This window comes from Schistocerca cancellata, chromosome 4 (genome assembly GCF_023864275.1).
Source record: "Schistocerca cancellata isolate TAMUIC-IGC-003103 chromosome 4, iqSchCanc2.1, whole genome shotgun sequence".
Classification (NCBI taxonomy): Eukaryota; Metazoa; Arthropoda; class Insecta; order Orthoptera; family Acrididae; genus Schistocerca; species Schistocerca cancellata.
This window is the reverse complement of record NC_064629.1, coordinates 852846340-852865645: the sequence shown is the minus strand read 5'-3', so window position 1 is coordinate 852865645 and position 19306 is coordinate 852846340. Positions and strand designations below refer to the sequence as shown.

Sequence of the window (19306 nt, the reverse complement as noted above, 5' to 3'; positions counted from 1 at the left end):
CTGAGACTCGTTATCTAATTAAACACAGTAAAAAGAGTGCTGGGAGCACTGCGTCTCCTTACTGGAAACACATGTCAACTCATCCCAGGTGTGAGCCAAGCTTCATAGTCTTCCGGGCTGCCAAAGATCCACAGCTACGGCTGCGTATCCTCTTCCAGGATGCTCTCGGTACTGACGCGTTGGCTTTTACTGAACATCTTGTGACTCACTTTGTGACAGCATCAGCATCCTCTTCATATGCAGCTTCTTTCTGTAAGTGACAAATTGAAGCTTTATGCCTCTCCTTCATCCCCTTTGCATGCCAAAATATATGATGAACCATTCACTGACAGGGAATTGCTTCAGGCTCTTGCCTTATCTTGTAATTCCATTCACTGTTTGGTGATACAACATCTGTTACTCAGTGGCATCATCTCGTTAGGGTCTTCATCAGTAGTATTTGGCTCAGTGGTGTCCTTCCTTCGTAGTGGCATTATATTATCATTGCTCCAATCCTTACATTGGGCAAAAACCCAACATCCGTTGACAGTTACCGACTGATAGCTTCACCAACTGCTTGAATGTATGTTCGGCCATCAACTATGTGGGGTTCTAGAATCTTGGGGCCTCTTGTATCCATATCAGTGCAATATCCAGAGGGGTAAAAACCAACCAACCATCTGGATAGTTTGGAAGCAGCAGTCCAACAGGCTTTTTCTACACACCAATGCCTCATTGCAATCTTTTTTCACCTACATAAGGCATACGACATCGCCCAGCACTGTCATGTTTTAGTTATCATCAATGACTAGGGCTTTCAAGGCTTCTTACCAATTTTTATTCACCAGTTTTTATCCCACTGGTTATTCAGGGTTAGAGATGGTACTTCACTTGTCTCTTTATTGGTCCAAGAGAACAGTGTACTGCAGGACTCCTTGCTGAGTGTTACACTCTTCCTCACTGATACCTCTGTCGAGCCTCTGCTGGTAACCTGCATGCTGTATGTCAATGACTTTTGAATTCGGTACATATTTTTTTAAACAGCAATGTACAGGTTTTTTGTTAAAACCGACTGGGAAAGAAAATGCTGTGCTGTGCTGTGCTGTGCTGTGCTTTGAAACTGTATGGTTCCATTGCCTTCCTCACAATTGATTTTAACAGAAAACCAGTATATCAGGAAAGCTGTATTTATGGCTTATCAGCTTATGTTTAAAATACAGCTGCACAGTCTGAGTCATCTGAAACTTTGTAATGTCACTTGTTCGCAGATTAAAATTATATGAATTCATGTTGTTGAAATTATGTCCTGACAGATACAGCACCTGGAGAGGTCTCTCTTATACACCGAGTAACAGTGATCCCAACTTATGATCCATGCAGTGTAAACTATCGTAGTTAAAACTGATTGTGAGAAAGGAAATGAAACCACACATTTTCACAGAACAGCACATTTTCTTTCAAACTGTCAGTTGTAACAGAAAATCTGTACATTTCGTTTAAAAAAACATGTGGCGTTTGTGTATCCAAATGTTTTTTAGAGTATCATGTCAAAATTTGAAGTAAATTGATCAAGAACTTTCGAGGTTTTTAGTAACAACATTTCCCTTTCATATGTTAGTATAGATTAATTGTGGATCTCTATGTGATCGTGGGTGCACTGGAGCAGCTGAGGCGTCTTCGTGGCTAACAGTTTATCTTCTCCAATTACGTTAGTGTCCTACAATATTTGCAGCACATGTATCCAGCAGAGAAAACGGTTTATCTTATACATGACCAACTGTACTTCCGTCAACAGCTAGGGAAGTAGGTATCATTCTTCTTCTTTCTGGAGCGTATTGAAATTTAGGGACGTGTACAAGCTAGCTAAGCTGCAAAGCAAGCTTGCAGGGAACAAGCCATGAAATTCTGTGCCATTCTCCTGCAGGCTATCATTTCAGAGTTGTGTCAGAGATCCATAAAATTTTGGGAGGAGTGGCTGGTAGCAAGGGACAAGAACCTGCAGATTTTAGTGTCTCATAGAGTGATTGGCTCATATTATTTATTCCAGTTATCAACCAGTCACATACCTTTTCATTATTTTAATCCTTCCCTGCTTTTCTTTCTTTTTCCTATGAGTACTGAGTTCAATATTGTCCATGATTTTTGTAGAGAGAGAGAGAGAGAGAGAGAGAGAGAGAGAAATTCAGAGACTGTTTGTGGTCACTTCAGCCCGCCTGAGTGACTGGCATGAGGAACACCACAGCCGGATAGTTACCTTCACCAGCTGCAGCTTATTGCGTCTCACTGCCAGCTACTCTTCCTCCCACAGCTGTGTGGATGTCTGTTCTCTCTCATTAAAACACTTAGTTGTGGTTTTCTATGGGTACATAGCACTTGGACTTTGTTACACAGTCCCAATTTACCAAATTCCTTTTGCATACAAGTGGCTTCAGCTGCCTGACATTCTCTCTCAGGTGGAATTACCAGTTGGAACGTACCTTCAGGCCCTCTGCTGTGACATCTGCCAATGCCTTAAGGATGTGCTCTTCATGTTTTTCCACATCCCTTCCCCCATCCACCTTGGTTAGTACACAGACCATGAATTAGGGCTGATGTGTTTCAAGAACCTCAAGTTTTTAGCTCCCATGACCTTTCACCCTCTGCTTCTCTCAGTTCTTCAGGAGTATCAGGATGCTGCCATCACTTATACTGACAGGTCTAAACCCATAGGTAGGACAAGGTGTGATTTACATCTCCCTTGGGGTGGGGGGGATGGGTCAGGAACAACAAGTGTTGCTGGGAACATAAAGTGCTTTTTATGGTGGAGCTGATAGCCTCTAACAGACCCATTGTTTTATTAAACAGTATTTCTTCGACCGTGCTTAAATTTGTATTTATTCAGTGAGCAGTCTCTAGGGCGTTCCTCGATGTTACTCTTGTCTCCTGTGATATCTGCTATTCACGACCCCTCTGACCTTAGTCGTACTGCCTATTCAGTTGTCTTTTTCTGGGTCCCAAGTGAAGTGGGTATTTCAGTGAATAAACCGACTGACCATCTGGTTAGAGAAGCGATTACTAACACAACATCCGCTTTTTTATGATCTAGGTGCAAATGAGACTTCTCCTGACTCCCACATATTGCCAACGTTGTTTTGACCATGTTGCGGAAGTTTTTTGGTGTGGAGCTCTCACACATCCTTCATACAGTCTCGATCCCTCCCCATGTGATTTCCATATTTTTGGAGCTCTAAAGAAAGACAATTTATGGCCGTCGATGTGCTTTGGATGAAGCGGTGCCCTGCCTGGATACAATCATGGTTTCATAGGCAACCGCAAGCATTTTTCCATGAATGAATTGACAGTCTTGTCTCACAGTGGGGTAAACATATTAACAGTAATGGTGATTACTTTTGAAATAATGAACAATGTACTTACTTTTTTCCATTTGTTTCATTTTCATGTGACTGCTCCTTAAATTTGCGATAGTGCTTGCTCCATCTTGTTCTTGGTGGTGTACCTCTTCCTGCCATGATTCTGTGACTGAAATCTTGGAAGAAACATTCTTACTCTAAATTTTCTTCTTTCATGGTAACCTTGTGCTGCTGAAGTGTGGGATAATGTGATATTTACATAAATGAATTACAGTGTTCCTCATAAACTGCATCATAGCCAGTGGTTCCATTTCTCTACAGTCAGATTCTTTGAAGGGCAATATACAAAATATATCCTCGTGGCAAAAGTTTCTGCCAAGAATAGCAGAAACTTCTTTTGTGTCTTTCTGTGGTGTGAAAGTTTCTATGGAGAGTGGGACAAACTTATGAGAGGCATGTCATTCAAAAGGTGACAAGAAAACATACATCCCTCTTTTCTGTGAATTGTATTCATAAGTACCTTCTAGCATCTACAAAAGGGCTGTATTACTGATACTTTCCCTCATAGGTCTGCTGTTCAGGGCCCAACCAGTAGGATACTTCTGTTGAAAAAACAAAGTTCATTCCCGTATTTCATTGATAAATACAGTTACAAAAACACATTTTCCTACATTTCGTGAGTTCTAGTCACTGTTATAACTACATGAAGGTAATGGTAAATATATTTTAAGCTCAAGGTGAGTTGAAAACATTAGGCACCTCACCATGTACTTGTGTACATTATTGCTGCTGAATAGACAAAATTGGAGGTAACATTATATCTATTGTTGTTTCTGGGAAAAAACTTTGGTAAAATATCTTTGCTATTGAAAATATTGATGACTTACAGAAACACTTTCTTTCCACCTGCTTGACATATAGTGTCTTGTGTGTTAATTTATTATTTTAATTAATTGATTAATTAATTAATTTATTTATTTATTTATGTATTTTTACAGAAGGGCACGATGCTCTTTCTAGCTTTGTGATATGGTCACTATGAGCTCCGATAAGTCGGTTGTCCGACGCAAAGCAGATTCAAACAATGGTGCTCAGGCAGCAGGACCTGTGCCTGGTGGTACAGAAGATACTCCAAATCATCTTGTTTACAAAAAAGTAAGTAAATGTTTGAAATCCATATTTTTCTGAATAGTATTTGAAATATCTTTGCTGTGTAAGAAACTTTAAAATATGTTGAACTGGTTGTAAGAACAACTGAACTGACATGACGTACTGTAGACCTATGGAGAATCTTGCTTTAATTTCAAGATCATAATTTTTATACAAACAAAAGGTAAAAAGAAAGTGTTTAATGTGTGTCAACATCTGCATGGTAGTTATGAATCAATGCTTGTTTTCTTTTTTGTTTTGCTGATGCAATTTTTAATTGATATATATGGCAGTTATTACATGTTCTGACGTATTAAATGCTTGTTGAATGAAATTTACGAACTATTTCTTGTCTTCTGTTCGTGACTATGATATGTTGGGAATGATGGAAAAATGAAATTTGTGGTATGGATAACATAGTTTAGATGTTTCTGTTGATTGTGCTTTGAAAAATACAATACTTACTTTTCCACATAGTACAATTACAGGGTTATGCACCTTGCCTCACATTTTTCGTGTTAGTAAACTTCATTCCTGAAGTGAGATTCTTGAATGGTTGCAAAATACCTACCCATGTATAGCTGCTGTAACCTCTTCATTGAACTAAAACATTTTCTAGCCACAATTTTTTCAGATTTGGCCACAACTAGGAGTCAGAGGCTACAAATGGATTGAATGTTACAGGCAGTCATACTTAAGATACTGGAGTTGTCTTGGTAACATAGCATTTTTGTTGACTGGTGTATTGCATTAACCTGGTGATGATTTTTCCCCTTTTGCAATAGTTTTCACCAAGTTATTTTTGTATTATTTGCAAGACACACAGTAAAAACAATCCATTTGGCATCCCAGAAGACATTGTTCATAACCTTTCTGACATATGAAATTGCCTTCGTCCTCTCTTTGTTTAGGGTTACAAACTGTCCCCAGCTGCTGTGATGGTTTTTGGTGCTGGACTTGTGTTTTACTTGTAGTGCACTCAACTATTTGGATTCAGAAATTTCCTGGATGTTGGGCCAGAACTTGAATATTGCCTTTCACAAGCACTACTGTTACTGAGCTATCTGGCCATGACTCGCAATGTGCCCTCATAACTTAAATCTTGCAGTACCTCTCTCCTGCTTTTTTAAAAGTACACAAAAGCTCTCCTACATCCATTGCTGGAGTGACCAGAGCATACAGTTTGCTTATGATGAACACGTGTTTTAACAAAAGAAAAACTGCAAACTGAGCCTGAAGGGTCATGAGGCAGTGACATAGTCACATTTTTTTTACATTGAAACTGGAATGAGCAGACTGTGTCAACAGGAGTTTGTATGAGTGATATTTTAGAACTAACTGAAATATTTAGAAATGTGATGGGGTACATAAATAAACAAATGAGTGATTCATGAGCTTTTTAAATTTGTGATATACCAATATATCACAAAGAAATGCACTAAAGAATATGTTCATTGTTTACATAATTACAATGATAATTCACTGTTGACAGCACCAAATCTCATTGATTAATTGTTTGATAGTCTCTTTGTGTTGTCCTGCAGAAAACACAAGAATGCTATCAGACTACTTGTCAGTGCCCTCCTATCAGAAATTTCGTGTGGGTACAACACTGAAAAGCAGTAACAGATGTGGGGACCTTATTTTTTAGAAATTGTCCTTAGTGTAAATGGAAGCAAAGGGCCATGTTAAGCACCTTCGTGAGTTTGCTTATTGGAATAGTGGATACAAACTGTTACTGATATTAAATGTGTTTTAACGGTGGGTCTGTTCCTACTCTTGATATATTGGAATGGCCGCCCTACATATTGTCAAAGCAAAAATTATAGTGCAAGAATCATAATAAAATCTACCATAGATGCATTACTAGAAGATTTGATAATACCACTAAGTTGATAATATTGCTAAAATGATTGATTGGTTTACAAGAAAATAGTGTATACGTTTATTTACAAGGCAAGATTTAGCTTTGTGTGTGACTGTAGACCATAGGGAAAATGGGAAGAGGTGAATTATAATGTAGAAAGCTAAACAATTTTTGGTTGTGCATGTTGATACCTACACTAAAGCTCTTCTAGAGGGCTGAACTTTACCATCTCATCTCCCCTACTGATTTTGAAAATGAAAATGTTACCAAGGTAGACTACTTGCAGCAGTTACATTAATTAATTTTATGTGAAATTTGGGAAAAATAATTGAAAACGGCAATTTGTCAGACAAAAATTTCAGTGCAAAAAACTGTAATAAGGATACATTGTGGCACAAACTCTCCGTTCTGTATAAATATTTAACCAAAGTGATACGTTACTGTGTAAAACAAATAACTCCAGGATGGCTGTTTACTGCTCCTTTAATATTTCATAAAGTATGACATGTTTCAGGCATCATGTCCATTTTCAAGCACATTCACTGGAACAGGAGCAAGAACACAATGTGATTGTCAGAGCCAGTTGCTGTACTTCCATGTATTGTCAAATGAAACCTCAGTCGTAGAATAACCTAAAAAGTATTTAGTAGTGTCTCCATACAGTGTTCATCAGCCACAGTTTTTATATTATGTCTCGTATTCATTAGCATTTATGCTTCTAAGCATTGGCGTTCAGTTTGACGAACTAAGTACTATGGCACCATGAATTGGACCATATACTTATATACTAACACTAGCCTTACAATAGATGCTTTGTCTGGGTATTTTTTCCACTGATGTCCAATCTGTTTGACAATAATGTTAGCGGCAGGAATAAAATTGTCTTTCACTGTTTGTAACCTAACCTCATTGTGGCATAGGATTTGTAATAATAAATTTAAGAGAGCTTCTGTTTAATGTAAGTACACATCATCTCTAGTAATGGGTTAGCTGGTAACCTTGTATTTGCTGAGAAAATGTTGTTTTTATAAAGTGACATCATCCACTATGTAGTTGGATATTCTGATTGTGATCTGTGGAAGTTAAAATTAGTGCATTAATTGGTTGCAGTGACTGTTCATTAACTATAAGTATTTCTATAAGTTATCCTTTATTATACTACTTTGTGAGAATAGATGCTGTTAACTTTAATGAAGACAGTAAACACAAGGCTCAAATTTATTGCTGGCTGTACACATACACTGAGGTGACAAAAATCATGAGATAGTGACATGTGCTTCTACAGATGGTGGTAGCGTCACATACACAAGATATAAAAAGTGGTGTGATGGCGGAGCTGTCATTTGTGCTCAGGTGTTTCACATGAAAAGATTTGACACATGATTGTGGCTACACTGTGGGAATTACCAGACTGAATGACGCAATGGTAATTGAAGCTAGATGAATGGGACGTTTCATTTCGGAAATTGTTAGGGAATTCAATGTTCAGAGATCCACAGTGTCACAAGTGTGCTGAAAATACCAGATTTGATGCATTACTTCTGACTGAAAACAACGTAGTGGCCGACAGCCTTCACTTAACAACTGAGAGAAGCGGCATTTCTGTAGAGTTGTCGGTGCTAGCAGACAATCAACACTGCATGATAACTGCAGAAATCAATGTGAGATGTACAGTGAACATATCCATTAGTACAGTGCAGCAAAATTTGATGTTACTGGACTATGGCAACAAACAATAGATGAGAGTACCTTTGCTAACAGCACAACATTGCCTGTAGTGCCTCTCGTGGGCTGGTGACCGTATTGGTAGGAGCCTACAGGGCTGGAAAACTGTGGCCTGGTCAGATGAGTCCAGATTTCAGTTGGTAAGAGTTGATGGTTGGGTTAGAGTGTGGCACAGACCCCACGAAGCCGTGGTCCCCTTTGACAACAAGCATTTTAACAAGAAGCAATCTCATGGTGGCTCTATAATGGTGTGAGTTGTGTTTACATGGAATTGACTGGATTGTGTGGTACAAGTGAACTGATCATTGACTGGAAGAGGTTATGTTGGCCTGCCTGAAGACCATTTGCAGCCATTCATGGACTTCATGTTCCCAAACAACGATGGAATTTTTATGGATGACAATTCGCCATGTCACTAGGCCACAGTTGTTCACAGTTGGTTTGAAGGACATTCTGGACAGTTCAAACAAATGATTTGACCACCCAGATCACCCGACATGAATCCCATCAAACATTTATGGGACATAATCAAGAGGCCAGTTTGGACACAAACTTCTACACCAGGAATGCTTTCACAGTTATGGATAGCTATAGAGGCAGTATGGCTCAATATTTTTGCAGGGGAATTCCAACAATTTGTTGAGTCCATGCCATATCAAACGGCTGCACTATGCCAGGCGGTAGGATGTCCAATGCAATATTAGGAGGTACTCCATGACTTTTGTCACCTCAGTGTAGAATAACACAAAGATGATTGTAATAGTTAAGTTTAGTATTGTAGAAGAGTTAAAAATGTTGGAAGTTACTTGTCGGACTTCTGAAAATGGAAATTAATCTTTTGGTAAAAATTGAAGTGTTTTTAATTTAGTAAATGCACAGTAAGTGATATGCAATATTTTAATTATTGTGTGAAATGTGCCAGTTCAAAGTTGGACAAGTATTTACTTGAAACTGACTTCACTTAAGATTTTTTAAAGAGTGTTAGTTATTTTTATGCAACACAAGGGGCTACTGATAAAACAAACCTGTATTAGCAACTGGTTCGATCAAAGCCACCACCACCACCACCACCACCACCACCACGCAATGTAACATAGTTATAGCAGCCTGTATGGCATCACACCTACTGTGACATCCCTAATATAAATAAAATTATAAAAAGTTAACCTGCATCACTGCCTCCAGTAAAATGTTTACTAGACAATTGTATGCAATACAGTAAAGGTTTGTCTTGTCAGCACCTCTTGATATATAAGTATAACATTTCATAAATATTTGAGCTGTAGGGTATCACAGAAAACTAATTGGGATTTATTGTTTTTTATGAAAGCCAATTTATTCACAATCTATCAAGGTGAGCGTCACTTTAACTTTACTTTGGTCTGGATGCTATAAAAAGGGGGCTTTTTTTGAATAACTGCAAGGACTTAAAGAATCAGTTATGCAAAATATCCACTTTTAGTGACTGATGTCATGGCTTAAGGTTAAGTGTTCATGGTAGCAGATATATTGTCTTCCGTTGCATTGCCGTAAAGAAAATGTTACTGATATAATTTGTGACAAAGATTTTTTTACATAATTGGGACAGCGTGTCATTTTAATTTATTATTAAAAGCATTTTTGGTTTAAATATAGGGAAAAAACAAAAACCACCTAAGTGTCAAATTTTTTTAGTGTTACAGGGGGCAGGAATGCAGTAGAAGCCAAATGTGCAGCTTTGAGAGCTGAAATATTGAAGGCAGCAGCAAATAGGCAATCGATAAGGCCCATGTAAATCCATGTCTAATACAAGATACAGAATTCAGTCTGTGAAGGAGAAGATATAAATGTGCCGAAAATGGAGCTTACAGAAGGGAATATGATTGACAAAAAGTGCAAAATGTCAAAGCAGGGATGACTAGAAGAAAAGTGCAAAACTGTAGAAACAAGAATGACTGTGGGAAAAAGAGATCCTGCACATTTAGAAAAAATTAAAGAAAGCTTTGGAGAAATGAGAAGCAGATGTGAGAATTTAAAGAGCTCAGAAAAGTAGGAAAGGCTGAAAGGTGAAGTTAGTATGTAGAAGGGCTACACAAAAGAAAGAAACTTTACGCCAAAATGGAAGTAGGTGGGAATGAGATAGGAAACATGATACTATAAGAATAATTTGACAGAACACTGAAAGACCTAACTTGTACACAAGACAGGTTGAGTAGATGATGATCCTTCAGAATTTAGATATTTGGGGGGAGCCAGCCATGACAAAATTATTCCATAGGGTACGGAAGATGTGAGACATTTAATACTCTCAGACTTCAAGAGGCATGTGAAATTTTCAATTTCAAAGAAAGCAGATGCTGGCAGTAGTGGATACTACCAAACCATCAGTTTAAAAAGTAATGTTTGCAAAGTAGAAACTCTAATTATCTCCTGTAAGTGGAAGAGCTAGTAGATGCCACCTAGGGGAAAATCAGTTTCAAAGAAGATATATTGCAAAAGATGAACCTACAATCATAGCATTTGAAACTTAAGAGAAAGCTTTTAATATTGCTGACTGGAATACAATCTCTGCAATTCTGAAGGTTGCAGGGATGAAATACAGGGAGTAAAAGGCTATCTACAACTTGTGCAGAAGCCAGATTGTGAGTAATATGGAGGTGCTACAGGAACTCTAAATGGGAATCCCTTGTGGGAAGGCGACATTCTTTTCAAGTACCACTATTGTGAAAATTCAGATAACTGGGATTTGAAGCTGACTACAGAACGATTCAGTTGCCACCAAAATACTTATCACATAAGGGCCACATAGATAAGATACTAGAAATTCAAGCTCTTACAGAGGCATATAGACAGCCATTTTCCCTCACTCTATTTGTGGGTGGAACAGAACGATAAATGACTAGTTGTGGTACAGGGTACCCCTCACTGCACACTGTTGGTGGCTTGCGAAGATTATATGTAAATGTAGGTGAAGGTCAGTTACATATAATGAATAGTGTATTCGAAAGACAAAAGAAAACATGGGTAATGGAATGTAATCGAATTAAATCAGATGATGGTGAGAGCCTTTTACTAGGTAATGAAATACTGAAACTAGTAAACGAGTTAAGTCTTTCTGAAAGTACCTGTTTGGAGTAAGCCTTGACTGTTGTGAATTGTGGACAGTTAGCACTACAGATAAGAAGCGTATAGAAGCTTTTAAATGTGGTGCTACAGAAGAATGTGGAAGACAAGGTACTGCATTGAATAGAGGAGAAAAGATATTTATGGCACAATGTGAATAAAAGAAGTGACATGTTGATAGGACACACCCTGAGGCATCAAGGAATAGCTAATTTGCAAAACTGGGCAGGAGGGAGGGTTGTTAAATTGTGCAAGGAGACCAAGGCTTCAATACAGGAATCAGGTTCAAATGGGATGTAGCTTGCAGTAGTTATGCAGAGGCGAATATATGTGCATGGGATAGACTAGCATAGGGCACTGCATCAAACCAGTATTTACGCTGATGACAACAACATATTATTAAATATGCATATATGCAATACAGTATAGGGAAACATAGGATAACACTGAATTATAAATAATGTTTGTACATCTTTAAAGCCATGCCATTCTTATAGATGAAAAAATATAACATACAAATGAAATTGGTTTTACGGATTGCGAATAGAATATTCTGGCTTCTGGAAGTATTCAAAACCATGGTGGACTTGTAGACAGAACACACGGATATGAAGCAGCTCTTGCAACTTGCATGTGTTTCATGGGAAGGAAGTTTATTTTTCATCAGAGACTGTTTAATAAATTTAGAAAAACTAAATATGAAAATTCTGTAAATAATTCTGTGAGCTGCATTTGTGGCAGACAGTAGCTTATGGTTTGTAGGGATTCATGCAGTTGGTTTTTGTCTTTGGCTGTACTTGAATAGAAACGTGAGAAACCTCTTTAATAAGGGTCTGAAATTTAATCTGCAGTTTTGTATATATAGCCTTTGTAGATTTAGGTACATGATTTGAATTTTTGATGTGCATCTCTCTAAATTTGACATTGATAGCAGAAGCAGTTTATTTATGAAATAATAAGCTAAAACTAGTCTCATAAATAAACAATTTGAAAGAGCCACTGAATTTTTATGAAAGTAATTGAGGATATTTAAGACCTCCGTGTTATGCTGCTGTTAAGTTACTATGGAGTTGTAACTAATTATGTCTTCTGAAATTAACTCCTTCAGTTATCTTGGTGAGCAGCTGGTGTATGTTAGGTGTAATTTTATAATTACAAAATACTTAACCAATTCTATGAAGTGAATGCCCTTAAGGTGTTATTTCCTGTACTTATTTTAAAAGTTGTCATTACAAGAGTGATCCCAGCTTTAAAGGAAAGATGTCCTTGAGGAGACCGTAACAAACCATAAGCGAGAGTAAAATTCAGTGTAAGTACAGATTAATTATTGCAGTATTCTTTTGATTTTACTCATTATCTTTCATGATTTAATTGTTGTATTGATGTTGCAGATGGACCAATGAAATAAAAAGCAAGAATGTGAGAGTTTTATATTGTTATTGCCATGCTTATGCCTCCTCATGAGAGTACCTCAGGTTTAAGGTATGTTGGAACCACAGTAGCTTGGCCAAATAACAGCTCTCTCTCCCCTCTCACCTCTACCGTCTCACCTCGCCCCCCCATCCCACCTCACTCCTCCCCCTCTCCCCATCCCCTCTCCCCCTCCCATCCCACACTGCCCCCTCTCCCCTCTCTCTCCCACTCTCTCCCCCACTCTCCTCTCCCTTCTCTCTCCCACTCTCCTTCTCTCCCGCTCTCCTTCTCTCCCGCTCTCCTTCTCTCCCGCTCTCCTTCTCTCCCGCTCTCCTTCTCTCCCGCTCTCCTTCTCTCCCGCTCTCCTTCTCTCCCGCTCTCCTTCTCTCCCGCTCTCCTTCTCTCCCGCTCTCCTTCTCTCCCGCTCTCCTTCTCTCCCGCTCTCCTTCTCTCCCGCTCTCCTTCTCTCCCGCTCTCCTTCTCTCCCGCTCTCCTTCTCTCCCGCTCTCCTTCTCTCCCGCTCTCCTTCTCTCCCGCTCTCCTTCTCTCCCGCTCTCCTTCTCTCCCGCTCTCCTTCTCTCCCGCTCTCCTTCTCTCCCGCTCTCCTTCTCTCCCGCTCTCCTTCTCTCCCGCTCTCCTTCTCTCCCGCTCTCCTTCTCTCCCGCTCTCCTTCTCTCCCGCTCTCCTTCTCTCCCGCTCTCCTTCTCTCCCGCTCTCCTTCTCTCCCGCTCTCCTTCTCTCCCGCTCTCCTTCTCTCCCGCTCTCCTTCTCTCCCGCTCTCCTTCTCTCCCGCTCTCCTTCTCTCCCGCTCTCCTTCTCTCCCGCTCTCCTTCTCTCCCGCTCTCCTTCTCTCCCGCTCTCCTTCTCTCCCGCTCTCCTTCTCTCCCGCTCTCCTTCTCTCCCGCTCTCCTTCTCTCCCGCTCTCCTTCTCTCCCGCTCTCCTTCTCTCCCACTCGCCCACTCGCCCACTCGCCCACTCTCTCTCTCTCTCTCTCTCTCTCTCTCTCTCTCTCTCTCTCTCTCTCTCTCTCCCTCCCACTCTCTCTCTCCCACTCTCTCTCTCTCTCTCTCTCTCTCTCTCCCACTCTCTCTCTCTCTCTCTCCCACTCTCTCTCTCTCTCTCTCTCTCTCTCTCTCTCCCACTCTCTCTCTCCCTCCCACTCTCTCTCCCACCCTCTCTCCCACTCTCTCTCTCTCTCTCTCTCTCTCTCTCTCTCTCTCTCTCTCTCTCTCTCCCACTACCCCCCTCTCTCTCTCCCACTCCCACTCTCTCCAACTCCCACCCCCCTCCCTCTCTCTCCCACTCTCTCTCCCACTATCTCTCCCACTCTCCTTCTCCCCCCTCTCTCTCCCTCCCCCTCTCTCCCTTGTCTCCCTCTCCCTTGTCTCCCTCTCCCTTGTCTCCCTCTCTCTTGTCTCCCTCTCTCTTGTCTCCCTCTCCCTTGTCTCCCTCTCCCTTGTCTCCCTCTCCCTTGTCTCCCTCTCCCTTGTCTCCCTCTCCCTTGTCTCCCTCTCCCTCTCCCTCGTCTCCCTCTCCCTCTCCCTTGTCTCCTTCCCACCCCCACACCCTCTATCTATCCCTCTCCCCCCAGCCCACCTCGTGCTCCCTGTTACTCTTCCCCCAGCCCATCACACCTATATGAGTGTCAATTTTTTTCTTACAATGGGCATTTCACTTGTAGTTACTGACTGGTGTTTGAAGTCTATTGAATTAATTTGTTGTTTAGTGTGACTTTTGGCAATCAAATAATTGCATAATTAACAACAAGCTTGTTGTGTAGCTGTATGCACATTAATCAGGCATTTTCCTTGCATTGTTCTAGTTCCCAAGTAAAAGGTGCCACATGATGCTAGCTATTACAGTGTGAAGTTGAATGGCAAATGCATTAGTGCTTTTTAATAGTGATACATGGGATGGGACTCAGGTCTTCAAACCTTATGGTACACAGAATTTCCAAAGGGCCTTGATGTTGGCAGAATTGACTTTTTGCAATGTAAAAGTATCCAGGAAATGAGATTTACTCTTGGTTTACAGAACACTTATTATTTGGGTGCCTATAAATCATTTTCCAAGAATTGTATTACAATTGCTCTCTTCTTTCACACTGGAACTATTGAAACTAAATGTTGGTCACTTTTTTGGCTTTGTGGTAAAATAATGGTTCAGTGTGTGTCTCATAAGACATTTTTGAAATGATTTGTTTTCTCACTGCTAGAGATATAAGTAGTTCTGTCAGTTATGCAAAGGAGCATTGTACACTGTAACAAACTGTACATGACTGAAACAAACCAGAAAAAATACTTCATTCAGAATGGTGTACTGGATTGGAAATCATGATGCCTTCAACGATAGAGCATCTCTGATGCAAACAATATTCTATTTCCTTTTTGCATATAGGAACTTACAAAAGAGTTGTAATGTGACACATGTTGAGGAATCGTAGGTTTATTTCAGTTCAACAGTAATAGAATGTGTGCAATGTAATTTTGTGTAATGCAGCTGTTTACAATTGAGTGCTGAGTGCTATGGCACATCATAGTGTTACGGGATGTGATTAGTAATTGACACAACTTAGTATACAGTAAACTTTGTCAGAATTAAAATTACTTAAATGTCAAGGATAGGCAGGATCCAAATTTTGTGCAATAGATTACCATAGATCACTCTGCCACTAAATCCTCCAAGATGCAACACATATCATGTGCTGACTAATGTTTTATAGTGGCACAGTTTGATCACATTCAGCATATTATGATTTCTTATTATTTAGTATTGTGGCTTCTGCAACATGACACTTTGTAAATTGTCATTGTGTGGCACAGTTTGAATGAAAGAACTCTGAAAGAATATTTCATTGCATATTGATGTGGCTTTTGGGGTTTCTTTACATTCCATAGTAATGTGGGCATACATTGTGGAAGTAAAGTGATTTGGTTCAGTGTTGTGTGTGTAAATAACTCATTGCATGAAGACCTAACACAAAGTTGAACCATAAAATTAAAGGAAAATCTTCTAACAGAACTGATTGGAATATGGGTGGTGGTGGTGGTGGTGGTGGTGGTGGTTCTGGTTGTTACGATGTGGAAGTTTGTGTGAAAAATGATCTCTGTTTCAGGATAGGGCATGAATACATATAAATAGATGCTGCTGAACAGAATTGCTTTAGCACAAGAGTGGCAAGTACAGCCATTAAATATAGATGAGGGTTACATAGTTATTCTTCAGGAATAATTACTCTGCTGTCTAAGACATGGTAAGTGTGCTCTCATGGTATGAATTTCGCTCAGCTTTTTAGCCAGCCTTGAAGCAAAGGTGCAACAGTATCAGACTGTACCCTGTTCTGAGTAAATGAATGGAGTCAGAAAAGGACCATTTCGAATCTTTTAAATTCCTGAAAAAATTGAACTATTTATCCTGAAAAAATGAGGCTTTATATGTGAGAAATGTCAGTGTTATTCTGTTATAAGAAGCTGCTGACTGAACAAGTGTTTGTGCAGAACAGGTCGTGAATATATCTATGAATAATATAGAGATAAATTCATTACAAAAAAATAAAAGCTTATGGAGAAAAAAGACAAAATCTATTTCTGGAAAGAAAAATGAATCGTGTAATTACAATTACAAATAAAAGACAGAAAAACTGAAGTATAAATCAGATGTAAAGTGAAGCAAAAATAAGTACAGAAAAATGGATGTGGCTATAGATATGTGAACAGGGTGTATACGACCCGGGAGATCCGGGAAAAACCCAGGAATTTTTTCATCCGGGAGAAAACCGGGAAAAACCTGGGAATATTTTAGAATTCTGGGATATTTTTTTTTAGTTTTCTGTTAATTTTTTGTAATTTTGACTGGTAAGAAATAATACTGTAACAAAGGATATTACTGCATCCCGCTACTGCAGAATAATACTACAGCAATAAAACACGAACGAGAGGAAAAAACTAAAATAAAACCTAAGTTTTGAAGGAAATGCGCCATGTACACAACAAAACAGTGCTCATACAAGCGTCTGCCAATAGCAAAATGTGTCAAAGTCTTTAGGAAGACTGTGCAATGCTTCATAACAACAAACTGTCTCCGATGAGCATGACGTCACAACTGTTTACATTAGATTCGTGTGAGCAGTTGCGAGCGGGCCCATGCGCGTGCGCAGTTGAGTCGCACATGTACTTTCTCCAGCTTCTGGCTACAAAAGTGTGGCTGTTAGCTGTATGGCTGGCCAGTGTGGCCGAGCGGTTATAGGCACTTCAGTCTGGAGCCGCACAACTGCTACAGTCACAGGTTCGAATCCTGCCTCAGGCGTGGATGTGTATGATGTCCTTAGGTTAGTTAGGTTTAAGTAGTTCTAAGTTCTAGGGGACTAATGTCCTGAGTAGTTAAGTCCCATAGTGCTCAGAGCCATTTGCACCAGTTTTTTGTTAGCGGTAGAAGCAAGTAGCAACATGCTACCCAGATAAATTTTACTGGTGCGCGCAAGCTGCCATATTCTCTGGGAGCAAACCGAGGTATCTGCCCCGGGTGGCAATTTCAGTCAAACATTAATCGCCTTGCAGAACAATGAAGTTTTTTTGTCGGTTTGCTAAACAAATATGGATTTATTAATCTTTTCCACTGAAGCAGTCAATTTATTTGAAACAAAGTGTTTAATTCCACACTATTGGCTAGTTTCAACTGTTCACTGCATTCAAAAGAGCATGCTCTAAACTTCTAGCACATATGGCATAATGCCATAATAAAGAACCAAATATAAGATAATACAGTACTGATACTCCAAGAAAATTTACAACCGAATCTGGACATACGAATCTGGACATACGAATCTGGACATACGAATCTGGACATACGAATCTGGACATACGAATCTGGACATACGAATCTGGACATACGAATCTGGACATACGAATCTGGACATACGAATCTGGACATACGAATCTGGACATACGAATCTGGACATACGAATCTGGACATACGAATCTGGACATACGAATCTGGACATACGAATCTGGACATACGAATCTGGACATACGAATCTGGACATACGAATCTGGACATACGAATCTGGACATACGAATCTGGACATACGAATCTGGACATACGAATCTGGACATACGAATCTGGACATACGAATCTGGACATACGAATCTGGACATACGAATCTGGACATACGAATCTGGACATACGAATCTGGACATACGAATCTGGACATACGAATCTGGACATACGAATCTGGACATACGAATCTGGACATACGAATCTGGACATACGAATCTGGACATACGAATCTGGACATACGAATCTGGACATACGAATCTGGACATACGAATCTGGACATACGAATCTGGACATACGAATCTGGACATACGAATCTGGACATACGAATCTGGACATACGAATCTGGACATACGAATCTGGACATACGAATCTGGACATACGAATCTGGACATACGAATCTGGACATACGAATCTGGACATACGAATCTGGACATACGAATCTGGACATACGAATCTGGACATACGAATCTGGACATACGAATCTGGACATACGAATCTGGACATACGAATCTGGACATACGAATCTGGACATACGAATCTGGACATACGAATCTGGACATACGAATCTGGACATACGAATCTGGACATACGAATCTGGACATACGAATCTGGACATACGAATCTGGACATACGAATCTGGACATACGAATCTGGACATACGAATCTGGACATACGAATCTGGACATACGAATCTGGACATACGAATCTGGACATACGAATCTGGACATACGAATCTGGACATACGAATCTGGACATACGAATCTGGACATACGAATCTGGACATACGAATCTGGACATACGAATCTGGACATACGAATCTGGACATACGAATCTGGACATACGAATCTGGACATACGAATCTGGACATACGAATCTGGACATACGAATCTGGACATACGAATGTGCACTTTAAGCCGAATTATGCATTTTAGTATGGTTCACGAGCCTGCCCGGTTGGCTGTGCGGTCTAACGCACGGCTTTCTGTGTGGAAAGGAGTGCCTGGTCCCCGGCACAAATCTGTCTGGCGGATTTGTGTGGTGGTCCGGTGAACCGGATGGTTTTTAGGCGGTTTTCCATCTGCCTCAGCAAATGCGGGCTGGTTTCCCTTATTCCGCCTCAGTTACACTATGTGGGCGATTGCTGCACAAACAAGTTCTCCATGTACGCGTAAACCACCATTACATAGGGGTTACACTTGTCTGGTGTGAGACGTTCCCTGGGGGGGTCCTCCGGGGGCCGAACCGCACAATAAGCCTGGGTTCGGTATGGGGCGCCGGAGGGATGAAGTGGACTGCGGTAGTCATCATGGGGGTTGTGGACCACTGCGGTTGCGGCAGGTACGAAGCCTCTCTGTCATTTCTAGGTCCCCATTAACATACAATACAATACATACAATGTTTCACAAAGTTCCTCTGATGTCTTGTTTCATTTCTGACATAATGTAAGATCTTTTAATGTTTTGCAAGTACGAACATACGGACTTTCTGCGTCATCATAGCTGTGGAAGTGCGGTGACGCCTGATATCTGGCGCTCTCTGGCAAGTGCTGAAATAAACTTCTTTCTAACAGGTTGCGGGAAAATATTGTGAATGATTGATCGAAAAGCATTACTTTCAAAGTAAATTTCCTTTTGTGCAAGGTGAACCAAGTGCGAGAATGTGCGA

The 19306-nt window shown here is 40.2% G+C and overlaps 1 protein-coding gene across 8 annotated transcripts in view; it reads left to right on the top strand.

Annotated features, from left to right (window-relative positions):
• The window catches only part of LOC126184970 (regulator of G-protein signaling 7), a 278200-nt gene that overhangs the window by 39646 nt on the left and 219248 nt on the right, over positions 1-19306 (top strand). For 2 of the 8 annotated variants that reach the window (XM_049927666.1, XM_049927667.1), the window contains exon 2: positions 4328-4484. In XM_049927666.1, coding sequence (XP_049783623.1) covers positions 4359-4484 — 126 coding nt within the window. In that variant the 5' untranslated portion in view covers positions 4328-4358. Of the gene's footprint in view, positions 1-4327; positions 4485-6859; positions 12655-15701; positions 15840-19306 lie in introns of all 8 variants that reach the window. The other 6 variants (XR_007536921.1, XR_007536918.1, XR_007536923.1 and 3 more) reach the window with 6 other exon arrangements.